Here is a 24,893-nt window from a genome sequence, read left to right as displayed (position 1 = left end):
AAAATTAACACAAAATCTTATGTGCAAATAAAGCATGCTACAGTAAATTGTGAAGTTCTAATCATAATGCATAATTTTAATTTCTATTTTAAAAGTTTACTCGTAACATCTGTCACATTTTCTGCTACATTTGTTGCCAAATAACTAACCAACCTGAATAGCAAATAAAAGGAGACACACAAACAAGTTTGAAAAACAAAATCTCAGAACAGTCTCTAGAAAGTTAAATTGAAAAGTGGTTTTATAGGACAAAGTTTGTAACCAAATTTTGACACCAAGTGATTTCATTTTCCACATCTCGAAATCGTCTGAAATAATCTCAAAACTAATTTACTAGAATTACTTCTATACAAGCTATTACATACATTGAGAATGAAGACAGTAATAAAAACCACCAATGCTGCCTCTATCAAACCTGCTGAGACAGTTCCAGATTTTATTAAACTGATGCTGCAAAGAAACAGTATGATGACCCAGATACTATATATAGCAATGGAGAGGATTTTTATATGTCACAGCAAAAAAGAAGAATCTATCTCAATTACTTCTTGGGTAAATTATATTCACAAAATGTTAAATATTTACTAAAAGTCTTATTTTTAAGAATCATTTACTGACATGGGAACATGCTCAGTACATTTACTATGCAAAGAAAGCAGGACACAAAACTGTATGTATAGGAAGATGTACGCTGTTATTTAAAAGAATACACATATGGGTTAAAAAAGACGATATATCAAAATGACACTACTAACAATGGTCTTCTCTGGGTGGAAGGATTATGGTTTGCCCTTGTTGTCTTAAAATCTTCCTGCATATTTCATTTTCTAGAATGGGTAAAGAAATATCTTTATAATCAAAAAAAAAATTTATTGTTTTTATTAAGTCAATGCCATATTTAAAATCAACTGACCTAAAAAAGTTAACAAGTATCTCTGTACTAGGTTTGTTTCATAGTTCTCTCAGATTAAAACAAGTTCAATAGTATTTTCAAATCAATAAACACTAGTATTTTCATTTGTTCTTATATGGCAGTTGTGGAATTCTAGATTTGTCAAATCCAATGATCCTTGGCCCTTCCACTACATTACATACTGTTTATAGTTCTCGTTACTCAACGTGTGCTCCCCTTCAGTCTCTGCTAGTTTTAAATTTTGATGAATCCAATTTACCAACTTACTCTTTTACTGTTTTTGGTGTCACATGCACAAAATTTTGCCTAATTCAAGGTCACAAAAATTTTTCTTCTACTATGTTTTGTTTTTTTCTAGGAATGTCATTGCTTTAGAGTATACATTTAGACCTAGGATCCATTTTGAGTTAATTTTTATAATTTTATAATATGGTACAATGTAAGTATAAAAGGGTTTTTTTCATATGAAAATCCAATGGTTACAGCACCATTTGTTGAAAAGCCTACCATTTCTCCACTTAACTGATTTGGGATATTGTTTTGATGCCATTTAGGCCTGGAGTTTTTTTTGTGGGCAGGTGTTTATCTACAATTTCTATTTAATAGATATAGTACCATTAAGGTAATGTACCATTCAGAATGAACTATGATGATTTATATCTGTCAAGAAATTTGTACATTGTCAACTTTATTCACATACAGCTGATCATAATATTCTATTATCCATTTAACACCTATAGAATCTGTAGTGATATCTTATCTTATTCCTGTTGCTGGCAATTTGCACTTTTCTCTTTTTTTCCCTAATCAGCCTTGCTAAAGGTTTATCAATTTAATTGAGTATTTGGTTTCCTCCATTTTTCTCTATTGCTTTCGTTTTCTAGAGGATTTCTGCTTTGTTCTTTACTATTCTCTTTCTTCTGCTTACTTGGGCTTAGTGTATTCTTCTTTCTCTAGTTTCTTAAGATGGAAGGTGAAGTCACTGAATTGGCCTTTCTTCTTATTTAGGGCTATAAATTCTTCTGAGTAATGTGTTACTGTCAGCCCCAATACTGTGACATGTTGTGTTCATTCTTATTCAGTTCAAAATACTTTCTAATTTCCCTCCTAATTTCTTCTTTGATCCATGAGTTATTCTTAAGTATTATTTAGCTTCCAAAAATATTTAGGGACTTTCCAAGGTTCTTTTTGTTTTTAACTTATCGTTAATTCCACTACAGTCAAAGAACACACTAAGTATGACGTGAATCCTTTTAAATTTGACCCTTATTTTATGGACCAGAATATGGTTTATCTTGGTAAATGTTCCAGCTGCACTTAAAAGAATATACATTTTGGGGCGCCTGGGTGGCTCAATCAGTTGAGCGTCCAACTTCGGCTCAGGTCATGATCTCACTGCTCGGGAGTTTGAACCCCACATCAGGCTCTGTGCTGACGGCTCAGAGCCTGGAGCCTGCTTCGGATCCTGTGTCTCCCTCTCTCTGTGCCCCTTCCCCACCTGTGCTCTGTCTCTCTCAAAAATGTATAAACTTTAAAAAAAAAAAAAAGAATGTGTATTTCATTGTTCTGAGTGGAGTACCATAAATGTCACTCAACTTAGGTTGGCTGCTGGCATTGTTCAAGTCTGCAATGTCCTTGCTGATCTTCTACATATTTATTCTAATCAATTATTCAGAGAGGGGTATTGAATTACACTATAATGTGAATTTGTCTATTTCTATTTGTCTTTTTTTTTTTTAATTTATCTATTTTGAGAAAGAGAGAGAGAGAGAGAGAGAGTGCGCGCGCATGCCAGAGAGGAGCAGAGAGAATCACAGTCAGGCTCCATACTGTCAGGGCAGGGCCTGACATGGGGCTCGAACTCATAAACCATGAGATCATGACCTGAGCTGAAACCAAGAGTCAGATGCTCAACCGACTGAGCCATCCAGGTGCCCCTGTTTCTATTTCTATTAGCTTTTATTTTGAAGCTCCGCTTTAAGTGTAAAAACATATAGGATGATTGAATCCTATGAATGAGCTGACCCCTTATCTTTATAAAAATGACCTTCTTTATCCTTAGTAATATTCTTTGTTCTAAAATCTACTGTGTCTGACAATAATACTAATATTCCAGCTTTACTTTGATTAGTATCAGCATGGTGTAGCTTTCTCAATTCTTTTACTTTTAACCTATTTCTGCCTTTATATTTAAAGGCAGAAATTTCTTATAGACAGCAAAGTTGGGTCTTGCTTTTTTCCCCCAATTCAATTTTTGACTTTTTCTATCTTGTCATTTATTTTCTATCTGTCGATATGTTCTTGATCTCTTTTCCTTCTTTTTCTGCCTTCATAATTTTTATGAATCCATTTTATCTCCCTTTTTAACCTCCTAGCTGGAACTCTTACATTTTAGTGGTTGGTTTATTAGGATTATAATATACATTTTATGGCGGTTTGCTACAAGTGATGTTATACCAGTTCATATACTCACATAAGAAACTTAACAGTAGTATGCTTTTATATGTCCCTTCCCAGCCTTATGGTACTGTCATGCACTTTACTTTTACTGGTCATAAATCACACAATACATTGTTATTGTTTTTTTAAATATCCAATTATTAAAGGGACTGAATTAGCAAGAAAAAAAATATCATATATTTAGCCATGTAGTTAACTTACCATTACCAGTGATCCTCGTTCCTTTGGGTAGGTCTGTATTTCCATTTGGTATTATTTTCCTTCTGCCTGAAATATATCCTTCAACATTCTGTAGTGTGGGTCTGCCTGCAAAAATTCTCTGTTTTTTGCAGTCTGAAAACGTCTTTATTTCATCTTCACTTTTAAAAGATACTTTTTCTGGGTAAAGAATTCTAGGTTGACAGTTTTGCGGGTTTTTTTCCTTTCAGTACTTAAAAAATGTTGATCCCCTTTCTTCTTACTTGCATTATTTCCAACAATAAATCTAATGTCTTCCTTATCCTTATTCCTCTGTACAACAGTCTTTTTGTCCTCTTGCAGTTTTTAAAGATTTTTACCACAAGTTTTGAGCAATTACGTGCTCTGGTGTAGTTTTCTTCATGTTTCACGTGCTTGGGGTTCATGAACATTTTTGAATGTGTATGTTTAGCATTTTCATCAAATTTGGAAAGTTTTCCAACTCTTCTTCCAAATTTTTTCTCTCTTCCTGTCTCTTGAAGTTGTCTCACAGCTTACTTTTATTTTATTTACATGCTCTTTTCACTGGGGGACAGGAGTGGGAGAGGACTCTTTTCTCTGTTTCATTTTGGATAGTTTCTATTGCTATGCTTCCAAGTTCACTAATACTTTCTTCTGTGATATCTAATCTACCATTAATCCCATCTGTTTTATTTTTCATCTCTCAGACATTGTAGTTTCATCTCTATAAAAGAACTATTTCAATAAGTTTGTTCTGGATCTTTAAAAATATCTCTCATGTCTCAACTTTTTTAACACAGGGTACAATTAATACTTATTTTTTACTTATTTATTTTTAATATTTATTTATTTTTGAAAGAGTGCAAGGGGGGAGGGGCAAAGAAAGAGGGAGACAGAGAACCTGAAGCAGACTCCACGCTGTCAGAGCAAAGTCTGATGTGGGGCTCAACCCCACAAACTGTGAGATCAGACATTCAACCCACTACCCAGGTGCCCCTTGTTTTAATTTTTTTTCAAGTTTATTTGAGAGACAGAGAGACAGAGACAGAGAGAAAGGGAGGGAGAGAGACATAGAGAGGGACAGGGAGAGGAAGTGCTTGTGTGTGTGAGACCAGAAAAGAGACAGGGAGAGAGAAAGGGAATCCCAAACAGGTTCTGTGTTATCACAACAGAGCCCCATGCGGCTTGATCTCAGGCACTGTGAGATCATGACCTGCGCTTACATCAAGAGTCAAATGCTTAACCAACTGAGCCACCCAGGCATCCCCAATTATACTTTTTTTTTTATGTCTTTGACAGCTAATTCTAACATCTGTGATAATTATAGGTTGGTTTCAATAGATTCATTATTGCCCTCATTATAAATCATGTTTTACTGCTTCTTTGCATGCTTTGTTATCTTTGGTTGGATGCCACTGTGAAAAGTTTTAGGTGGTTAACAATTTTTAGATTTCTGTTAAGTCTTCTTAACCTTTTTATGCTACTTGGAAACAGTTTGATCATTTTAGGTCTTGCTTTTATGACTCGTTTGGTGGGTCTGGAGCAGTGCTCATGCTAGGGCTAATTACTGCCCACTTTTCAGGCAAGACTTCCCTGAGTACTCTACACAATGCACCATAAAACTTGGATTATGAGTTTTTTCATTCAGACAGGTGGGAACAGACACTATTCCTGTCCCTGTGTGTCAGACACTGTTCCTCTATCTCTTTCACATGCTTCTCCCCTGGCCTCAGGTAGTTTCCTCACATACACTCACGTATCAGTGCTCTGCTGACAGCTGTGGAGACCTGCTGTGGAACTCAGAGGTTCTCCCGTGAACAGCAGTCCTCTTTTTGACATTCTGAGCTGGATGCCTTGGTCTCCCTGGACTCGTGGCTCCATTTCCTCAACTCAGGAAGTCTGCTGGGCTCTATTTCAGTACCTCCTCCCCGTGTTGCAGCCGGCGACAAAGCCTGGAAACTCCCTTAAGGCAGTAAGCTGGGGCAATTGCAGGGCTCACATAACGTGTTTCATCTCTTGGGAATCACTGTCCTTTTTGTTGTACCTCCGATGCCTTAAAAACCAAGGTTTTGTGCATTTTTCTTCTCTTTCATTGTTTCAGATAGGAGAGTAAACCCAATCTTTTTTACTTCCATCAACAGGAAGCACCAAGTTTTAATAGAGTAATATTGTTCATTAAGACTACGAAATGATTAAGCATTATTATATTATTATATTATTATTATTATATAATATATATTAAGTGCTACGAAATAGGGAAATACAAAGAGTGCTCTAATACCTTTTATATTTAGAGTCATATTACCTATAACCGTGTGATCACTAACACCTCAAATTCTCTGGCTTTTAAGTAGAGTTCCATGATTCTTATTGACAATAAAAAAGATTTCTTGGTATAAACATATTAAAATTGCCACAAAAAAATTTTTAATGAATTCAAGAGAGTCAATGTTTGCGAGCCCTATTAAGTTAAATTTTATCTCAAAAAGGACCAAAACAGAAAACATTTTCCAACTTGGTAACCAAGTAAAAACTTCAATGGGTAATTGGGGACATTTCAATTTAAAAATAAAATCTACATATATCTTTAATATCACACCACATTCTCACCTATCAAACAGGGCCAAAAGTGTGAGTCTGTCAAAGTTAATGCCGATCCACAGCTGGGGTAAGATCCAAAAGCGGTAATAGTGTTTAACCTTTTGAGCAGCTTCTTCGGTTGGACCATAAGTCGCTGCCAAGTCAGGGCTGAGGTCAATGTCTTGCTGCTCCAACAAATCTGTATCGATCGTCAATAGTCTGTTCAACCGAATCTGTGGAAGAGAGAGCTAAAAGAAAGTCAGCACTGAAAGGCTTAAAACATCTTTACTCAAGTCATGATTCAAGGGCTACTTAATCAGCTTGCGGATGATCTAAGCCCCCTCAATTCTCTACACTCCTTATGGATATTTTATGATCATTAAAAACTACAGAAGGTGATAATAGGACATATACTTAAAGCAAACTAATCAATAGGTTTTTAGAAAAGTTGTACTGGGAAAAATATTCAGAATCTTTACATATTATGACTGTATAGCCAGCGAATCTATAAAAATCACTTACAGTGTATCATTAGTGGCTTCCCTTCTCCCTGTCACGTTGTGGCCTTGTCTCATTAAGCTATACTAAATCTAAGCTCCTCTGAACTGGATTCAATGCTTTCAATTCTCATTTCTTCCTACAGCCTCTATCACTGTAGTTTTCAAATCCCTCCTACATCTCCTTCACTTTTGTTTTGTTTTGGCAGGCTGCTCACCTGACGCTATACAGGAAATTACCACATTACATCTCTTAGCTTTAACTCGTCCATTCAACAGTTCGCCAGTTTTCCCTTCCTCTGAAAGAGTCTAGGGGGTCCCTGGGTGGCTCAATTGGTTCAGTGTCTGACTCTTGATTTCAGCTCAGGTCATGGTCTCACAGTTCATGGGACTGGGCCTCCCACAACGTGCTCTGCGCTCACAGTGAAGAATCTGCTTGGGATTCTCTCTCTCCTTCTCTCTCCGCCCCTTGTTCGTGCGTGCTCATTCTCTGTCTCTCCCAAAAATAAATAAACATTAAAAAAAATTTTTTTTAATTAAATTAAGGGGTGCCTAGGTGGCTCAGTCGGTTTAGCGTCTGACTTGGGCTCAGGTAATGATCTCATGGCTCATGAGTTCGAGCCCCATGTTCGAGCCCCTGGAGCCTGCTTCAGATTCTGTGACTCCGTCTCTGTCTGCTCCTCCCCTGCTCACTCTCTCTCTCTCAAAAATAAACATTAAAAAATGTTAAAAATAATAACATAAATAAAAATAAAAATGAAAGAGTCTAAAATTTCCCAAATGTAGCACAGCCCTAGTCAGCATTTCACTATCCCAAAGATCCCATACTATTTAACAGTGAAAAACAGACAAAAAAAATAATCATATCCCTATTCTTTACTTTCCTATGAAGTTTCCTGGAATACACTCCAGCAAAAAAGCAGAGACAACCTTTACTTTTCAAACACATATGCGGGAAACAGTAAAGAAAATTTGCTTCCTATAAATAACGTAGCCATTTTTATCTCTAAACACTGGCAAATGCCTCCCCGAACACTTTTTTTCTTATCCTCTATGCCAGGGTTTCTCAACCTTGGCACTACAGGTATTTTCAGCCAGATAATTCTTTGTTTTAGGGGCTGTGCTGTCCACTGTGCGGTGTTTTATAGTATCAGCATTTCTCCTATAGCTGTGACAAACAGAAGTGTTTCCAGACATTGCCAAATGTTCAAAACCACTGCTCTATGCCAACTCACATCTATGGTCTTAGAACCCAGCTCACAACTAATCATCTCCAGGAAGCCACTAATAATTAATCCCTTTGGCACATTTATTTATATGTATCTCTTACACGTTCCACATAAGAATTTCATCTGTTTTGTCTTTTCTAAGTTCGATATAAACATCTTGAAGACAAAAGCAGTGTTATCTTTTTAAAATATCCCCACTGTATCTCACACGGCATATTTTTTTTTACACAGTGACACCATCACTAAGCTTGCTACACACATACTGGCATGTGAATAACTAACAGTTACGTCAGATGATATTCAAAATCATAATTTTCAAAATGAAGTTTTAAAATGGCACAGGTTATAACACTGGTCAGTAAATGAACCTTAATATAACCTCAAAAGTGTAATTACTGATTCATACATAGCTCATTACATTTCATGGTGTTTTAGGTTTGTTTACTAACAAGGGACTTACAGGAAAAGATCCACGAGGAGACAGCAAAGGTGATTTTGCCATAGTTTACAACAAAATTGACATTTTAGAACTTCAATTTTTCTGATTTGTGTAACTAAATCTGAATACACATCGTTTTCTAAAAGTAAAGGAAAACCTACCACATCATGTGGATAAAATCGAACTGAGGTAGAACTGGATACATGAGAATCCGTGTCACTAAAATAAAATGAAAAAAACTTCAGGAAATAAACAGCTTGTCAAGGAATAGAAGGAAAAATACATCTTTTAACAATGAGATGACATTTATATTCTTCACTGTTCCTTGTACTTCAAAATGCGAAATAGCATTTTCCTACAGATGTAATTAAGAGCACAGCCTCTGGGCCAGAGTATCTATATTCAAATCTCTTCATCCTCTAAATGAGATCTTGGACAAGTCATCCAGCCTTTTAAACCCCTCAGTTTCCGCATCACTAACACAGGAGAATAATGCCTCTGTCACAAAGTTCTTATGGAGAGTGTTTAAGAAAGCAATGAACATATTTAAGCTATAATATAACAGCCTAGAATGTGACAAATCTGTTACCACATTTATGCTGTAAGGAATCATTCTTAAATTATATTAAACATAATTGTTTCCATTGCTCCATCTTTCTATTGTTTCTACTATTACAAAATCACCTAACACTCCAAGCTGGTCATTCTCAACAGGATCAGTTCCAAAACTGGACTAAAGGAGCTGAGTGAGTATAGTTTTCTACATGTTCTATCTTTTCAGTGGATTAAGCTAAGTGACTACAAGATCCTATTGCTTTAAAAGACCCCTATGGGGCACCTGGGTGGCTCAGTTGGTTAAGCAGCCAACTTTGGTTCAGGTCATAATCTCACAGTTCGTGGGTTTGAGCCCCACGTTGGGCTCTGCGCTGACAGCTCAGAGCCTGGAGCCTGGTTCAGATTCTGTCTCCAACTCTCTCTGCCCCTCCCCCACTCGCACATTCTCTCTCAAATGTAAATAAGCATTAATAAAAAAAATTAATGGCACCTAAAAACTTTAAAAAAACTAAGTGAACTGCCCATACATACGTGTGTAATATTTAAACAGGTGTGTCCCATTATTAAATAAGTCCTAAAATAGGAATCAAATAAAATGACCCCTGTGAAAAAAATGAGCTAATCAGTCACTAATGTACCTCAAGGCAGCAACCTGAATAGATGAATCATATTAGAGTTTAAGAAAAAAATCTAATACATTCTATATTAGAACTGATTATGCCATCAAGATTTCTAGTTCTTATTTGCTTTTCTCCTAATTTCTCCCTTATCTTACAGTGTAATTTCTTCCTAAGGGAAGGAGAGAAAAGAAACTAAATATAACAGATGACCCATGTTTTAAGAAATTCCTCTTTCTTATTGGTGATAAATAAATTTCAAAACACAAGGAAAGATGATCATGTAAAAAGACACGATCAAAAAACCCTTATGAAGAAATAAAAATTTTCAATTACAAAGAGACCTGATGAGTTTGAAGTTAGTAGTATAATTATTTTCCTAATAAGCTTTAAGAAGCTTTTTTATACATCATGCAGTGTGTGTGTGTGTGTGTGTGTGTGTGTGTGTGTGTGCGTGTAGCATGAAATCTAGAGTTAAACTTGAAATTGTGGGAAACCACTATCCCACTGTAAGATCCACAGGGAATTCTTACTTAATTATTTAAAATACAGAACAGCTTTCATTTTAAGAATAATGCTTTCTTTTTTCCAGAGCAATAAATTCTACCTTACATCTTTGGAGACAAATACACAATGACAAAATTATTTAAGCCAGTATGAACAAATATTTTCAAAAGCACTTTTCCATCGCAAGGCTTCAAAGCTTTAAACATGGCAAATATATGCAAGTACATACGCTCTCCTAATAGGACTTCACACATACCAGATATTAGATGCTCTTCTTGCTGCCGGTTCAAAATTCACAAGTGACATATCACAGCCACCAGTCTCATAAAGCGTAGAAGAGAACTTACCTAGCAAATAAATGATTTTTTTAAAAAGCCATTAGAATACTCAAAACTTTTCCATCATAAAACACTAAATTTCAAACTTGTTACAATTTAAGAAAATGTACTGTAACCTTTTTCCAAAATATTCTAAAAACAATGATCTGCATGTAATTCAGCATGATGTGAACTGAAAAGGAATGCTGAACAGTGGGGCAAAATGTCAACATACATAAGCAGGTTTTAACAGTAAGGGATTTAAGTCAGCTTTGCAATCCAGTTTCCTCTTTTCTCCTCTCAGGGCATTCTCAATTGAAGTAATCACATGAACGAATTTAACGTTGTTTAAAAGTCACCTGACCACTTTGCAAGTGGTGAGTGGCCATTTGGAAAGCCGCTTAAGTTTTAAGATCACTCAAACTGCAAGACAGCAAATTTCTGAGATTACCTTCACAGAGTTTTGGGTTCGTTTCTTGTTTTGGGTTTTTTTAACTCAACATACAATGTAATATTAGTTTCAGGTATAGAATTTAGTTATTCATCACTTACATACAACATTCAGTGCTCATCACAACAAGAGTCCCCTCCTTAATACCCATCATGTTGTGTTTTTTAAGAAAAAATGAAGTGTCCAAATGGATCTAAGAAGTTCAATGAATGAAGTATAATGTTGGTAATAATTAAATCACAGTATTTAATGAACATTACTGGTTGCATGAGTCTACAAGAACTCTCTGAAAAAATTTAAGAACACCATTAGCTGTAGCCAAATATCTCCACAAAGCCAATAAAAGGTTTGGAAATGATATTGGTTGCAAAGGAATGCAGGTTTAAAGAACTCTTAAAATGAACTCTGTAAGATAAAATGATTTCTGACAGTGAAATTTTAAAAATCTGGAGACTGTCTGAAATGCATTCCTCACCTTGACAACCTATGTCAGCCCCTCTCAGTAGTGGGTAGGGAGCAGAAATAAATGAATATAAATTTCCAGTAGGACAGTGAAATGAGGTATAGAACCCTGCAACCATTTGGGACTTAGTCCGGGCTGCATCTTGATTGTTTATAAATAGGAGGAATCTTCAGGGCAATTTCAACTAGATGGCAGGGCTAAAAGATTTCTCTTCCATGACTACAATGTAAACAAGGTATGACCATTTTTATGTAAGTGAAATGCCTGAAAAGTAACAATAAAAGACCCCAGGATGTACTAATACTATAACTAAGGGTTCGCAAAACATCTCAACAATCACTTCATACTTGAAAAGGATCGGAATCTGAGAAGTTCTTTATTAAGTAGGATTACTTGAGTGCTTTCTATGGATCAGACAGAATATGTATTTTATTATGGTGTTTTCTGTAGCAGCATTTTTTTTTCTCAGAAAAATATATTCTTACGACAAATGAGAAAAAAAGCATTCTGTGAAATGTTTATTTCATTTGCTGTTTTTCAAGGGAGGATTATTCAGCACGTGGATTATCTAAAACTCTGCTTTTTGTCACCTCCACGTGCCACCCTCATCTTCTAGTCATGAATCATTCACTCAGCACTTCTAACACAAACCAGATTCAGCAACTAAAACAAAATAATACAAGCTGCCATCTGGCTTCTTCTTAGGTGTCTTGCTGAAATACTTTTTGAAGTGGTACAGTGGCTGCAGAAATTGTTAGCGAAGAAAAAACCTAAACAAAAATACTGGCTTGACCGAGATCTCAAAATTATTTTTAAATTGTAATTTTTTATGTTGTGCTCTTTCCTCATTTATCATGGCAAATGAAAAATTGGCTGTGCTACTATAAATAGCTTACATTAATAGGAAAAAGAAACATCAGATCAAAATTACACATGGCATAAATGCAGAATAATTATAAACCCATGCAAGTGAGTAAATCACAGAGTAACAAAGAGCTAGGAGGGCTTGGAAGCTATGTGTGAAATCCAGTAAGAATGGAATGGATAAACATAAGTATTTATGTCATATAATGTGTATTTTACAAATAATATTATATTCAATAGAATTTAAATTATTGGAATATATTCTGAATATATTTAAGCATTCCGTGGAATTTTTAATAATACAAGTTCTGTTTTGGGAATACTGAATATGACATTTATATGCAACTGAAATCAACTAAAGATATTATTCTTTGTAATTATCAAATGGAACAAAGAACCTTAAGTCATTATACAACTATACTCTCCTTTATGTATAGATGTCTGTTATAAAATGTAAATAGCTGCACATTAAATAAATAGAAACGTAAAAAGAAAGCACGCCCTTCAAAAAGCTCTTTACACAAAGAAGGCTAGAAAAATTGAGTAGTTTTATTACTATATAAATCAAGAACTCTGAATGCTTCTTTACAAACCAATGACTAACAAGTTATAAATTTTAGAAATTTAGCAAAGCATAAAACATGTCTATGAAAAAGGAGGCTATAATTTTAACAAATGTGCAATGACTTCAACTTTGATTTATTTCCCCCCCTAAGAGGCTTTGTCTACATACTAATTTTAAGAACACGTTCAGGTCAAAAAAAAAAAAAAAGAACATGTTCAGGTCAGAAAAGGCTGACAGTGTATTAAGGCTTCCTGGTATTTTCCTAATGTAACTCCACCAAAATAACAGATTCTAGGTCTCCTCTTGTACCTTTGGGCCTGGCAACTAAGTTAGCCCTTGAAAAGAAACAAATTTTATTCAGAGGATAAACAACTCAGGAAAAATTATACTAGAAACCGTTTAGCTTAAGGTCTTGGTGAAAAACTTCGTAATATTTTAAGGTATAATAGTCTACTAAAAGCATCTTCAAAAATAACCAAAACAGAAATAAGTATATATTACTATTGGTTAAATAAAGATTAAGAATATCCTAAATCTGTACGAAGATCCTCAGCATACATATCAAATTTATATGTATCTCATTTAAAATCAAAACCATGATGTAGTTACCCTTTAGGTCCAAAGTAAAATGTGCCCTTATTAATAATCCTATTTTTATAGTATCCTGTATCAAGAAAAATACTGTAAGTATTGACTTTTCCTGATGAATATAAATTGAGAAGAACAACAATGAAATGTGTCCTTCTCACATGAATTATGATTAAAAACTAAGTCATCTCAACATATTCAACTCCCAGGTAATAATTAGTTATATCTAACAGAATGGCTCGGTCATGATTTTAAAAGAAAACAATTACTTTCTGACAAAATAAGACTGGCGGCTGGAATTTTAGGCTTAATGATATTGGCCATGAGATAGCATCTAGAGATTAAGGGGGGAAAAGTTAACGTACCTGGTATTTCTCAGTTTTGAACATTGAATTGATTGCTATTGCCTATAAAAATTACATTTTATTACACAAAACCATTTTTTTTAGGTAGGAGAATTTCAAATAACCAAAAATCAATAAATAAGTGATGAATAACAGGAAGATGAATAAAATGAGATACTGATTTAAAGAAAAGGACCCTTGAAACACTTCCCTGAAGCCATGAATGGTGCAGCAGATAAACTCAAAATAGACAGGGGCAAGACCCTGATAAAAGACATGAGAAATTAATGGTATTCTCTAACTCCTAAGTCCTTGCTACACAGCACAAAGTGTATAAAGATTGTTCACTTGACTAAAAAACTCCTGTTGCATTCTTGGTGGTACTCATTTTACTCATGTACCTTGGCAAGAGGTAGTTACTAGGACAGATCTTCTGTAGGATTCTTCTAATCCTCCCAGTACTAACAACAGAGGCCTTGGAAATTTCTTGATTTCCTTCTGTGGACCCTCCTCCCACTAGGCCTAATCCTGGTACACTGTTAATTGAGGTCTCTCTTCTCAAGTATTAACTCTCAGGGCAGGCAAGGGCTATGAGAGCAAAGCCAGACACAAGGGAAGCAGCTTTATAAAGTGCTTTTTTAGAAGGCTCTTGGAGGACCACATGCATCCACATGGGTAAGTTAAGTGCTCTACAGAAAGTGCTTATTTCTGATGTGATGAGTACTGTGTTCACAGAGCTATCTCAATGAATGTGGTAGAGAAAGACTTTTAAGACTAGTGCCAGTTTCTTGGATGGTGCCACCCTTATTATCACGAGTGGTACCTATGAGTCTCTGAGAAAGCGTGAGTTTTCACCAGACAGAAATGATTCATTTTATTTCTGCGTATAGTACAGGGTGGGCAAACTTTTTCTATACAAGGCCAGAAAATAAGTATTTTAGGCTTTGTGGGTCAGATAGTTACAACAATTCAAGACTACCACTGTAGCATGAAAGCAGCCACAGAAAACCTGTAACATAAATATATATTTATTTTACTTTATTTATATCAACAAGCATCAAGCTGGATGGATTTCCCCCACAGGCCATAGTTTGCCAACCCCTCTCCTGGACCAAAAAAATGTACTAGAATGGTAATCAAGGTACTATGCTACTTGTAATTAAAAGTTTCAATACTGAGGGGTGCTAGGGTGGCTCAGCCGGTTAAGCTTCCAACTCTTGATCTTGGCTCAGGTCATGGTTCGGGAGATCAAGCCCCATGTCACACTGACAACACAGAGCCTGCTTGGGATTCTCTGTCTCCCTCTCCCTGTGCACATCCCCTGCTCACTCTCTCTAAATAAATATTAAAAATAGACTTAAAAAAATAAAAAATAAAAATAAATGTTTCAATACTGAGAACCAATCCTTCTTCCTGGGATGTTCACCACTGTGCTAGTTTTTTGTTTTTGTTTTTGTTTTTTTAAACAAGAGAGTACAGAAAAGAACAGGTATGAGAAGAAAAGTTGGTTTAGAAGAGAGGTTTTTTGAGAACTGGTACGAAAAGACCAATGTCTCTACTGCTCAGCAACAATAAAATAGGTGTACATACTGGTCTCTTTTACTGACGTGGCCAATGTCCTCTAGTTCTGACTTAACGCCACATGCCTTCATTCATTAAGTTTCACTCTTACTGCCTAATCCCCAGATCAGGTGAACCTTCCAAAAGTGAATGTACAAGTTCATATTCTGCTATGATTTCATCATCTGCTCACATTTTCTTTCAAAGGGACAACCTCATCTTGGTAAAATCTACAACAGGACAGTGATACTGATGCCATTACAAATGACAAGGTAAACAAAAAGGCAAGCCACAGAATGGGAGAAAATATTTGTGATTTGCATCTGACAAATTAGTTATGTCTAAAATATCACAAAAACTCTTACACCTCAAAAATAATACAACCAACCCAATTTTAAAAGTGAGCAAATTATTTGGACACGCATCACAAAAAAAAAGATCAATAGTCATAAGAGAAAATGTAAATTTAAAACCACAATGAGATACAACCATTAGGGTTAAAATTTTAAAGGCCAGCAATAGCAAATGGGGACAAGAATGGGAATGAGCGCAACTCACATACACTGCTGGTGTGAATGTAAAACCACTTTTGAAAAGTTAAGTTTTACTAACAATGGCCAAAACCTGGAAATAACACAAACATCTATCAGATGAATGGATACACAATATACACACACTTGCACAATGGAATAATATTCAGCACAAAACAAGAATAAACTAACCCATGCAACGTGATGAACTAAAAACATTACTAAGTGCAAAAGGCCACGTTACAACTGCATGTATATGAACTTCTAAAAGAGGGAGAACTATAATGACATAGAATATGCAGTGGCTGCCTGTGGCCAGGGGCGGGGGAAGGATGGGCTGCAATGGGGGCAACAAAAAATCTTTTAAAGATGATGAAATGTTCTGTATCTGGATTGTAGTATTTCACAGGTGTGCACATCTGTTACAACTCAACCAACTGTACATGTTAAATGGATGCAATTCATCATACCTAAATTATATATCAAAAAGTTGATTTTAAAACAAAGAAGAAAAAAAAGACTGGTCAGGTTAAGAGTCTAAGTAGATGGAGGAACGTGAGACAGCATGTAATCAGTGGAATTTCTACAAAATATAAATCAAGAGTGAGTGATATTTGTTGTTTCTTTTTGTGGTTCATTTAAAAAAATACTACACATCAGATTCAAAAGTAGTACACAAAATGAAGAAAAGTTCCCTACTCCCCCAGAGACAGCCACTGTGTTCTTCTGAACAATTTTTATGTACATTTGTCCTAAGACAATTGGATCACTCTCCTCATACACATTCTAAAATTTACTTCTTTTGCTTACTAACTAGTTTAACTTTTCATGTCAATAATAAAGATGCAGACGTTGCCTTGGTGGCCCTGTCCATTAAGCCTCTGAATTCAGCTCAGGTCATGATCTCACAGTTTGTGGGTTCGAGCCCCATATCGGGTTCTGTGTTGATAGCTCAAAGCCTGGAGCCTGCTTCGGATTCTGTGTCTCCCTTTCTCTCTGCCTCTCCTCCATTTACACACACTCTCTCTCTCTCAAAAATAAATAAACATTAAAAATTTTTGAAAAAATAAAGATGCATCAAGTTCTAAATATTATACTGTTTATGTACTATCGTTTCTTTTAGAGGTTCTCTAATAACAAGAGATTTAGACTGTTTAAAGTTTGTCAAAATTACAAACAATGTTATAATGAATATCCACGTACATATATCTTTTCAAGTTCGCAAATTTTGAGTACTAAAAGCTATAGGCATTTTTGGTCTACAGTTCTAAACTGCTCTCTAAAAACATTCAATCTTCAGACTTTTTCCAATAATAGATACATTACACAAAGATGAAAAAGATCTCACCTTGTTTTTAATCTGCAATTTAAAAAATTATGAGTACAGGCGCCTGGGTGGCTCAGTCTATTGAGTGCCTGACTTTGGCTCAGGTCATGATCTCACAGTTTGTGGGTTCGAGCCCCACATCGGGCTCTGTGCTGACAGCTCAGAGCCTGGAGCCTGTTTCAGATTCTGTGTCTCCCTCTCTCTCTGTCCCTCCCCCACTCACACTCTGTCTCCCTCTGTCTCAAAAATAAATAAACATTAAAAAAATTATTAAAAAATAAAATAAAATAGATAAATAAATTTTAAAAAATTATGAGTAAACTTGAACTGTTTGTGACTGTATTTCAACTAGTATTTCAACTTTTCTAGTTACTGATCTTTATCTTATTGATGTAAAGTGCTTAATGTAGCAAAGACTGATGACTGACCTCCAGTATTCATCCTTTCCTTATTCCTTGTATTAATAGGACCTTCCCCTCATTGAATTTCAGCTGGGCCTATGTTCACCTAATTAGAGACATTTCCTAACCTCTCTTGCAGCTAGAAGTTGCCATGTGACTATGTATGGGCCCAAGGGAAGTGGGAGAAAGTGACAGGCACATTTCTCAAGTTGCAATCTGAAAGATAAAGACTAACTGTCCTTACTTTTTAGCAACACCCCCCGCCCCCCTTCCTGCTTTTCAGACAAATGACATTTGTTGACAACAAGTGGAGCAGCCACTATGGACCAGCAGGGAAGCCACACATGGAAGATAACAGAACCAACCCCCCTGCTAGGGACAGCTCCTGTGAGACTGTTAGAGAGACAGGTAAACTTCTCTTTTATTTTAGTCACTGATTGGTGAGGGGCTGGGGGAGGAGGGTGTCCTCCATTGAAGAACCCAACCTATATTTCAGCTAATGCATATATTAATCAACTTTAACTTAAACTTAGCTTAACTTAAACTTAGTTTAAATAAACTGTAATTACATAATAATGTTAATAATGATGATAGCAATGATTATTTATGTAATTGACTTATTATTGCCAGGCACTGTTCTAATTGCTTTGCACATTTTAATAGATATGATCCTCACTATAGACCTATGAAGTAGATACTGTTATTAATTTGATAAATTAGGGAACTGACGCACAGGGAGAAAATAACTTGCCCAAGGCCACACAGCTCATAAGCAGTAGAGTGTGGACTGGAAGACATGAAGTCTGACTGTGGACTCCACTACATCCTACTCCCTTTCATGGAGATTTCAGAGATAAAATATTATGCCATCACTTACAAACAAGTTAAAGAACAATTAATAACATGAATAAATAACATACATGCTAAGTGAAAAAAGCAAGATACAAAACTCATACAGTAGCACCAAGTCACCCACCATGATCCCAATTCCGTTTCAGGAAAGTATACAAAATGTGTGCATTAAAAAAGACAGGGAGGAAAAAATTATAAAATTTCAAAACTGAGTATCTCTAAGTGATAAAATTACAGATCACTTAATTTTCATTATAGTTTCTAATATTTCTAAACTTGTATTTCTGTTACAAGAATGAGAAAAATACATTCTAATTTATCAAAATGAAGAAAATATACCCAAACTTCACACTTCTTCCTTTTAGATAATAATAAAGGATCTTTATTGCTTCAATAAAAATAAACATTTTGCTTTCATTTGTATATATTTTGTGTCGCACTCCCCTCAATAAAAAACAAAATGCAGCTTTTTTTTTGTATTCAAAAATATCAATAAAAGATCAAGGCCACTGCAAAAAGAACATAACTTTTTGTTTAGATGAATGAAAATGATCTGCCATAACATAGGGCACTGACGTATAAACTCCAAGGTCCCATAGCCCTCTGATCTCTGTATAGTAAGAAAAAGTATCTGTAATGTAGCACAAAATGTTAAGGCATACAACATAAGACATATAACATATAACAAAATGCATAATACATATAACCCTTTTTAAACACCAAGGCTAACTCTAATAAAAATCATGAAAGTATTATAGATCATCTGAGCCTCGCTTTTTAAAGTAAAAAATTTTAAAGCCTCCAAATCATATTTCTGCTTAACAACGCATAGCTGCTATAAGCCGCTTAATAAAAAGGCCAATAGGGAGGGTAGGGTACTGGCAGATTTAAGTCTTTTTCTAGAGCTGACCACATTTTCAAGTTAATAAATTCTGTAGTAAAGCAGATTATCTCAAAGAATACCTTCTTTGTCAATCCTTGCATAGCAATGAAATAAAAGAAAGCCTCAGAAAAGTAAGTTCAGTCATCACTTTTTAAACCTCGAATGCATTAATGAAATTAAGAAAACATATCTGTCAGAGGAATATCACCTATGATTTTTATATATTTCATATTTGCATTTTAAACATAGATACAAACTTTTCCTCATTTCTTGTTTATTTTTTACATGAAAGTTTGATGTACTATTACATATACTTTTTCAAAGCATATCTCCACCAACGACCACCACTAATTTCATACACAGAAAAAAAAACACACGTAAATTTTCCTGTTTTACCAGGCCTTATCTAGAACGTCTCCTCTGAGATGTGCCACATATTAAGCATTTAACTATCAACTATAAAGCCATCATTACATCAATTTATTAGTCTAAATTTACAAGAGAAAGCTGAGTTTAGCATAAAACTGAGAAGTGATTGCCAAGTTTTATAGAAAAAGCTTGATAGATTAAAAAAAAAAATAGAACTTTAAGGCTACGTGAATTCAGAGTCCCTCATGTGACTTATCTGGGCACTAAGCACAGCTTATTTTATTTAGTGTAACTGCAATTTAATTCAGAATATAGTAGGAAACCAACTGCAAAGAAAGGAGTCCCCTAGAAGACTGGTGAGGAGGTAATTTAACCCTTAAGATGTGGTTAAAAAAAAAAAAAAGTGGTATGTTACACTGAAGGATTTGAGAAATTCTTAGATAGTAACTGCCTTTTCAAAGATGCTAACTTTAAAACTTATCTGTCACATCATTGGAATCTTTTTTTTTTTTTAACTAAGTTTGCATGGAGGTGAAGTCTATAAATAAGAAAGAAAACCATCCAAATTTTTCCAACTAGGTTCTAAATTATATACTTATAATTCAGCCTTTAAAATTAAATATGATTAACAATTATGCCTGCTGAGTACCTATGATGAAAATACATTTTCTTCTGCTGAAAAAGCTACTAATAAAATCCTTAAAATACCACCTTCGGTGAATTTTTCCACCATGTCTAATGTTACCTGGTAACCTGACATGCTAGTTAAAATTCAACAGAGAAATAATGGGTTTATGGGTTTACGGCTGTCGTTGATAGTCGTGGTTATCTAGTATGATACCACAAAGTAAAGATGTAGAAAACAGTTAAGGAAAACTACCTAGGCTTAGAATTAAACAATGCCTGACTGCAAGTTTCCTTTGATCCAAAAAGGCTGTTCCTCTGTTTAAAGTAAACAACCAAGTATTATGTATATATGTGTACATATGCAAACATTTATACGCACTCAAACATACATATGTATGAATGTATATGTATGCTTGTATGAGTGTTTTATATAAATGCATTATGTGTACACATTTTCATATGTAAATATTGTACATTAAAAAATTTTCAACTGAAGAAGCTAAATTTGGAAGGAAACAATCCTTTCTAAATATTTCATATTTTTAGGGAATATCATGACTCACTTTAACATATTTGAGTATACAGGACCCAAATTCATTTACCCAAAGTTATCTTACCACTGTTAATTATAATCATGAAGAAAATTAAACTATGTAACAAAAATATTCTAGTGGAATATATTATAAAAATCAGTATCTCCACCAATACCTTTAAGTTCAACTGTAGCTCATTTTCAGGATCTTTTTTGGCCGACTTTATATGCTATGGAACAAGTATACACTGTCCACTGATTGCTTGTTTTGTGCTAATTATCACAATACATTCAATTTGGCCGCAGCCAGGTCCCACAGGCCAGTAACTAGCTATTAGAAGGCAGGTAAGAAAAAAAATCCAAATTTCAAGACAACATCCTGAATATTCACCCACAGATGCTAAAGTCACTCCAGACTTTACCTTTAGAACTGTCCAGTGAGTTCCTATGTACATATTTTTAATAATCTGCAAGTGGATTCAGAATGGGATTTTACCATTAAGGCTTTCTTAGCAAGTTTTTGGGCAAATTAGGTTTTACAGAGAAAAGTCATCTACCGCATCATTTTATGTTTGATTTGGCACAAGTCTAAAAATCCAAAACGGGTCAAAATTAAGCCTTTTATTTTCACAAAGCTGCTACCACAAACCGAATGGGCAACAGTGATGGCAACTGTAATTTCATATGCACAAATTGACAAATCCTCTGTTCAAAGGGCTTTGAGTGAACCTGAGAGAAATAGCGATAAAAAGATATCAACTGAGTATCATTTGTAACTAAAAAAGTATCACCATTCTAATTCAAAGCAAGTAACCAAATTGAGGACCCTCCTAATAAACTCCCTTGCTTCTTCAAATTGTAAACTCAAAAGCAAAAGCACTCTGAAATTAAAATGTTTTATTGCCTTCTCTTTTTATTTAGAAATCACTATATATGCCAATGTTATAAATATCTTAGATGACCATTTTCAGGTTTCTGTAAGATTTGCTAAGGATAATTATTTTCATCAATATGCTTGTCTAATTGTTAACTTTCTATAACTAAGGATTTTTACAAAATGGGAAATGTCAACAAATGGCATATGAAACGTTATTATATCTAATTCGGGCATCTTATACCACACATCCTTCTAGCCAAAGTGCCAAGTGGATTATCATCTCTATAAACGAAACACAGCTATAACAAAACAAAATCACTGGGAGCAAATGTGGTGCTTTCAATTGTGTATTTTTTAATAACAAAATTCTCTTCATTGTTTTTCATTTTCTTGTTACTAATCTGCACTCTGAACACAAGATAGATTATACAGAGAAATAGAAACCAAAGAATAAAATACTCTATATTTTATATACTTTGTATATATTTTACATACAAAGTATAATATAAAATACTGTCTGTAAAGTACAAAAGAGGTATCTGAGTGGCTATGCATTACTGAGGTTTTAAACTACACCACCCCTCTGAGAATAAACTACTTAATAACTTATATTAATATTTATAGGTATATTAACAGGAAAAAGAAAAAACTTGATGAATTTATTGATATTAGTATAGAGCCATGGTGTCCTCAGAGTACTGCATTTAGGATGACGTAAGTCTATCTCAGGTGACAGACACTGAAATGAAATACAGAATACCCAAAAGAAAGATTCCATAGCAACAGACCATCAGAAAGTATTTTTGCCCTTCCTGCAGCACATTCAGCAAATGCAAAGAATTTAAGATTTAATCAAAATCATTCTTCATAAAATCAGCATTTCCCCACAGAGTACAAGTGCCAACGAGTAACAGGACTGCCCGAATCATTTTAAGAGAACACTAAAGCATGAACATTAATACTTTTAACTATCTACCAATAATATGCTAAAAACAACAAAACAAAACAAAACAAAACAGTAAAAGTTGAGAGAAACCGAAAAGGGAAAGCAAGTCAAATTTTCCTCACACATAGGACAAATCCTATAAAAAAGTGCTCTCATGCATAGTTGCAAATGAAGCTGTCTCACAGAAATTGCAATCATTGTTACCCATCATCTGCTGTATTACAGTTTTGTATCACCAAGATTACATAAGGCCTGCATACCAAGTTCATCGTGCAAACTGCTGCCGCCTACAGCAGATGCATTGTCATGTGATGCTTCTAAGTGGACACTCCCATTTCTCACCAGCAAGGAGGCACTAGCACTGAGCACTGCAGCCTGGGAAGGGGGGCGGGACTGGACTTTGACCTGGGCTGTGGACTGCTGGCCTTGCTGACCATCTTGAAGGCTAGGAAAAAACATGGATTGGGGAGACATTACAGGGAAGAAAAGAAAAAAACAACAGCTAGAATGAAGTCAATATAGAAAATGGATTTCAAAATGTAACCTGATTTTTTCAATGTAACCTAAGAAAGCTAACAAACTTTGTAACATATACAGATTACACTGCTGTCTTAAATCTTCTGGTCCTTAGAAAACTGAATCATTGTGATGAACACAGCAAACATTTAACGTATATGTAAACTAACCAATCTGTGACTTTTCCCCACCCCAAGCCAACAAAATTCTAGTGTAAGGAAAAAGAAAGCAGCAAAGAAAAACAAGCACATTAACTATATATGGGGGTTGTAGCTGGTCTCCCTCTTTGTCAGTTTAAATATGCACTCTTCTTTATAACCTTTATAATTCTAGAATTGTTCTTTCAAATATTCTGGCATCTCGAATTCACAATAAAACAAAGTTTCTATGCACCTGAAAACCAAAGAATCCTTATCAAATGCGACCAAGGTGACAATTTTCAATCAAAAGAAAATCACAAACTAGTGCAAGAGAAATGGAATAACAAACATCGACTCAACCGAGTGAAATACAAATGACTGCTGGGATGCTGCAAGTATGATTAATTTATAAAGTATTTTTTCTATGAAAAGCCTGCATATTTTTTAAATAAAGCCACACAGGCTCTGTATACATGTTATTACCTTCTCCAACCCATTTCATCATTTCATTAACAAGGGCCCATCATTTTAGAAAATCTTAAAAATATTTTGGAAACCTGTAATTTCTCAAGGGATATTACAGTCTTTTTCAAATCTTACAGAATTCTGTTAATATATTATTAGTATTTTGTTATAGACTTGCCATTTATTAAAACTATCAAATCTAAATATCTAAACATTACCTATAATTAAGAAACTCTATTATATTCTTAACTCATTTTATATTTTAGATGTTTAAAATACTATGAATTTTAATGTGCTTAATACTCAAATTTAAATCAATGAAACTCATGAAAATATTTTGATTATAATTATTATATGTCATTCTCTACATGATGTTCAAAGTAACTGCATTGTTATTAAATTAGACCTTTGAGTAAACAACAACAACAACAAGACTGCTGCATAGGATGGCCTTATTCAGTTATTTTATCATTTTTTTGAGTACCAACTTCTTTCTAATGTTCTGAATTCAAGGCAATGATTTCTCTGATGCCTATAAAATAAACTCATCTTTATGGGCAGTGAAGAAAGCTGCAATTTAAAGCAACCATGTAATAAAAGACTAGAAAACACTGCTTATGTTGCTGAAGCCTGTGGTTATGGCAACAGAATACACTTTGGAATCACACTGTCTGATAAAGTAACCACATGTGACTATCTACACTAAAATTTTAGTTCCACAGTTCCACCAAGCTCATTGCAAGTGCTCAAGAGCCACATAAAGTAGCTAGTGGCTGCCGTAGTGAAGAGCTACCGGAGTGGGCAAAAGCTAGTAGTCAGTGTCCACCACACTGGACAGTGTTGATTACATAGATCTTTCTACCGCCACAGAAAGTCCTACTAACCATCACTACCTGGAACATTCATAGTTCAGGCTTCTTTTAGAGCCAACAAAAAGTATACACTCTAAATAGAGCAGAGGAATGTGTGGAACACATGAAAAAACCAAGTCCACACAATGTTGACTTGTTGATGCTTACTTGCATTATTTGTTTAAGCTGTAACTATAAAGGTATTCGTTTAATAACTCCTTTGGAGTAGCTGTTTGTACAATTGACATAAATCAAGAGACAATCTTGGGAATTAATGGAATCAAACATCGTTGTATTTTCCATACATATATAATAAGTCTGTTACTCTTCCTCAAAATCCAAAGTTATTTACAAAGCTTACCAAAATGACCAAATCTTACAAGGGAGAAAATTCTGACAAAAAAGGTGTTTTAAGTAGTTCAAGTGCTAT

At 34.8% G+C, this 24,893-nt stretch overlaps 1 protein-coding gene across 1 annotated transcript in view; it reads right to left on the bottom strand.

Moving 5' to 3' along the window:
• The window catches only part of PCNX1 (pecanex 1), a 164,352-nt gene that overhangs the window by 59,534 nt on the left and 79,925 nt on the right, over positions 1-24,893 (bottom strand). The window contains 4 exon segments of the mRNA XM_042943661.1: positions 6,182-6,399; positions 8,478-8,535; positions 10,252-10,342; positions 22,752-22,936. Coding sequence (XP_042799595.1) covers positions 6,182-6,399; positions 8,478-8,535; positions 10,252-10,342; positions 22,752-22,936 — 552 coding nt within the window.

The sequence above is a fragment of the Panthera leo genome, chromosome B3 (assembly GCF_018350215.1).
Source record: "Panthera leo isolate Ple1 chromosome B3, P.leo_Ple1_pat1.1, whole genome shotgun sequence".
In the NCBI taxonomy this organism is placed as follows: Eukaryota; Metazoa; Chordata; class Mammalia; order Carnivora; family Felidae; genus Panthera; species Panthera leo.
The sequence above is the reverse complement of the archived record's forward strand: the minus strand, read 5'-3'. Positions and strand labels throughout refer to the sequence as shown.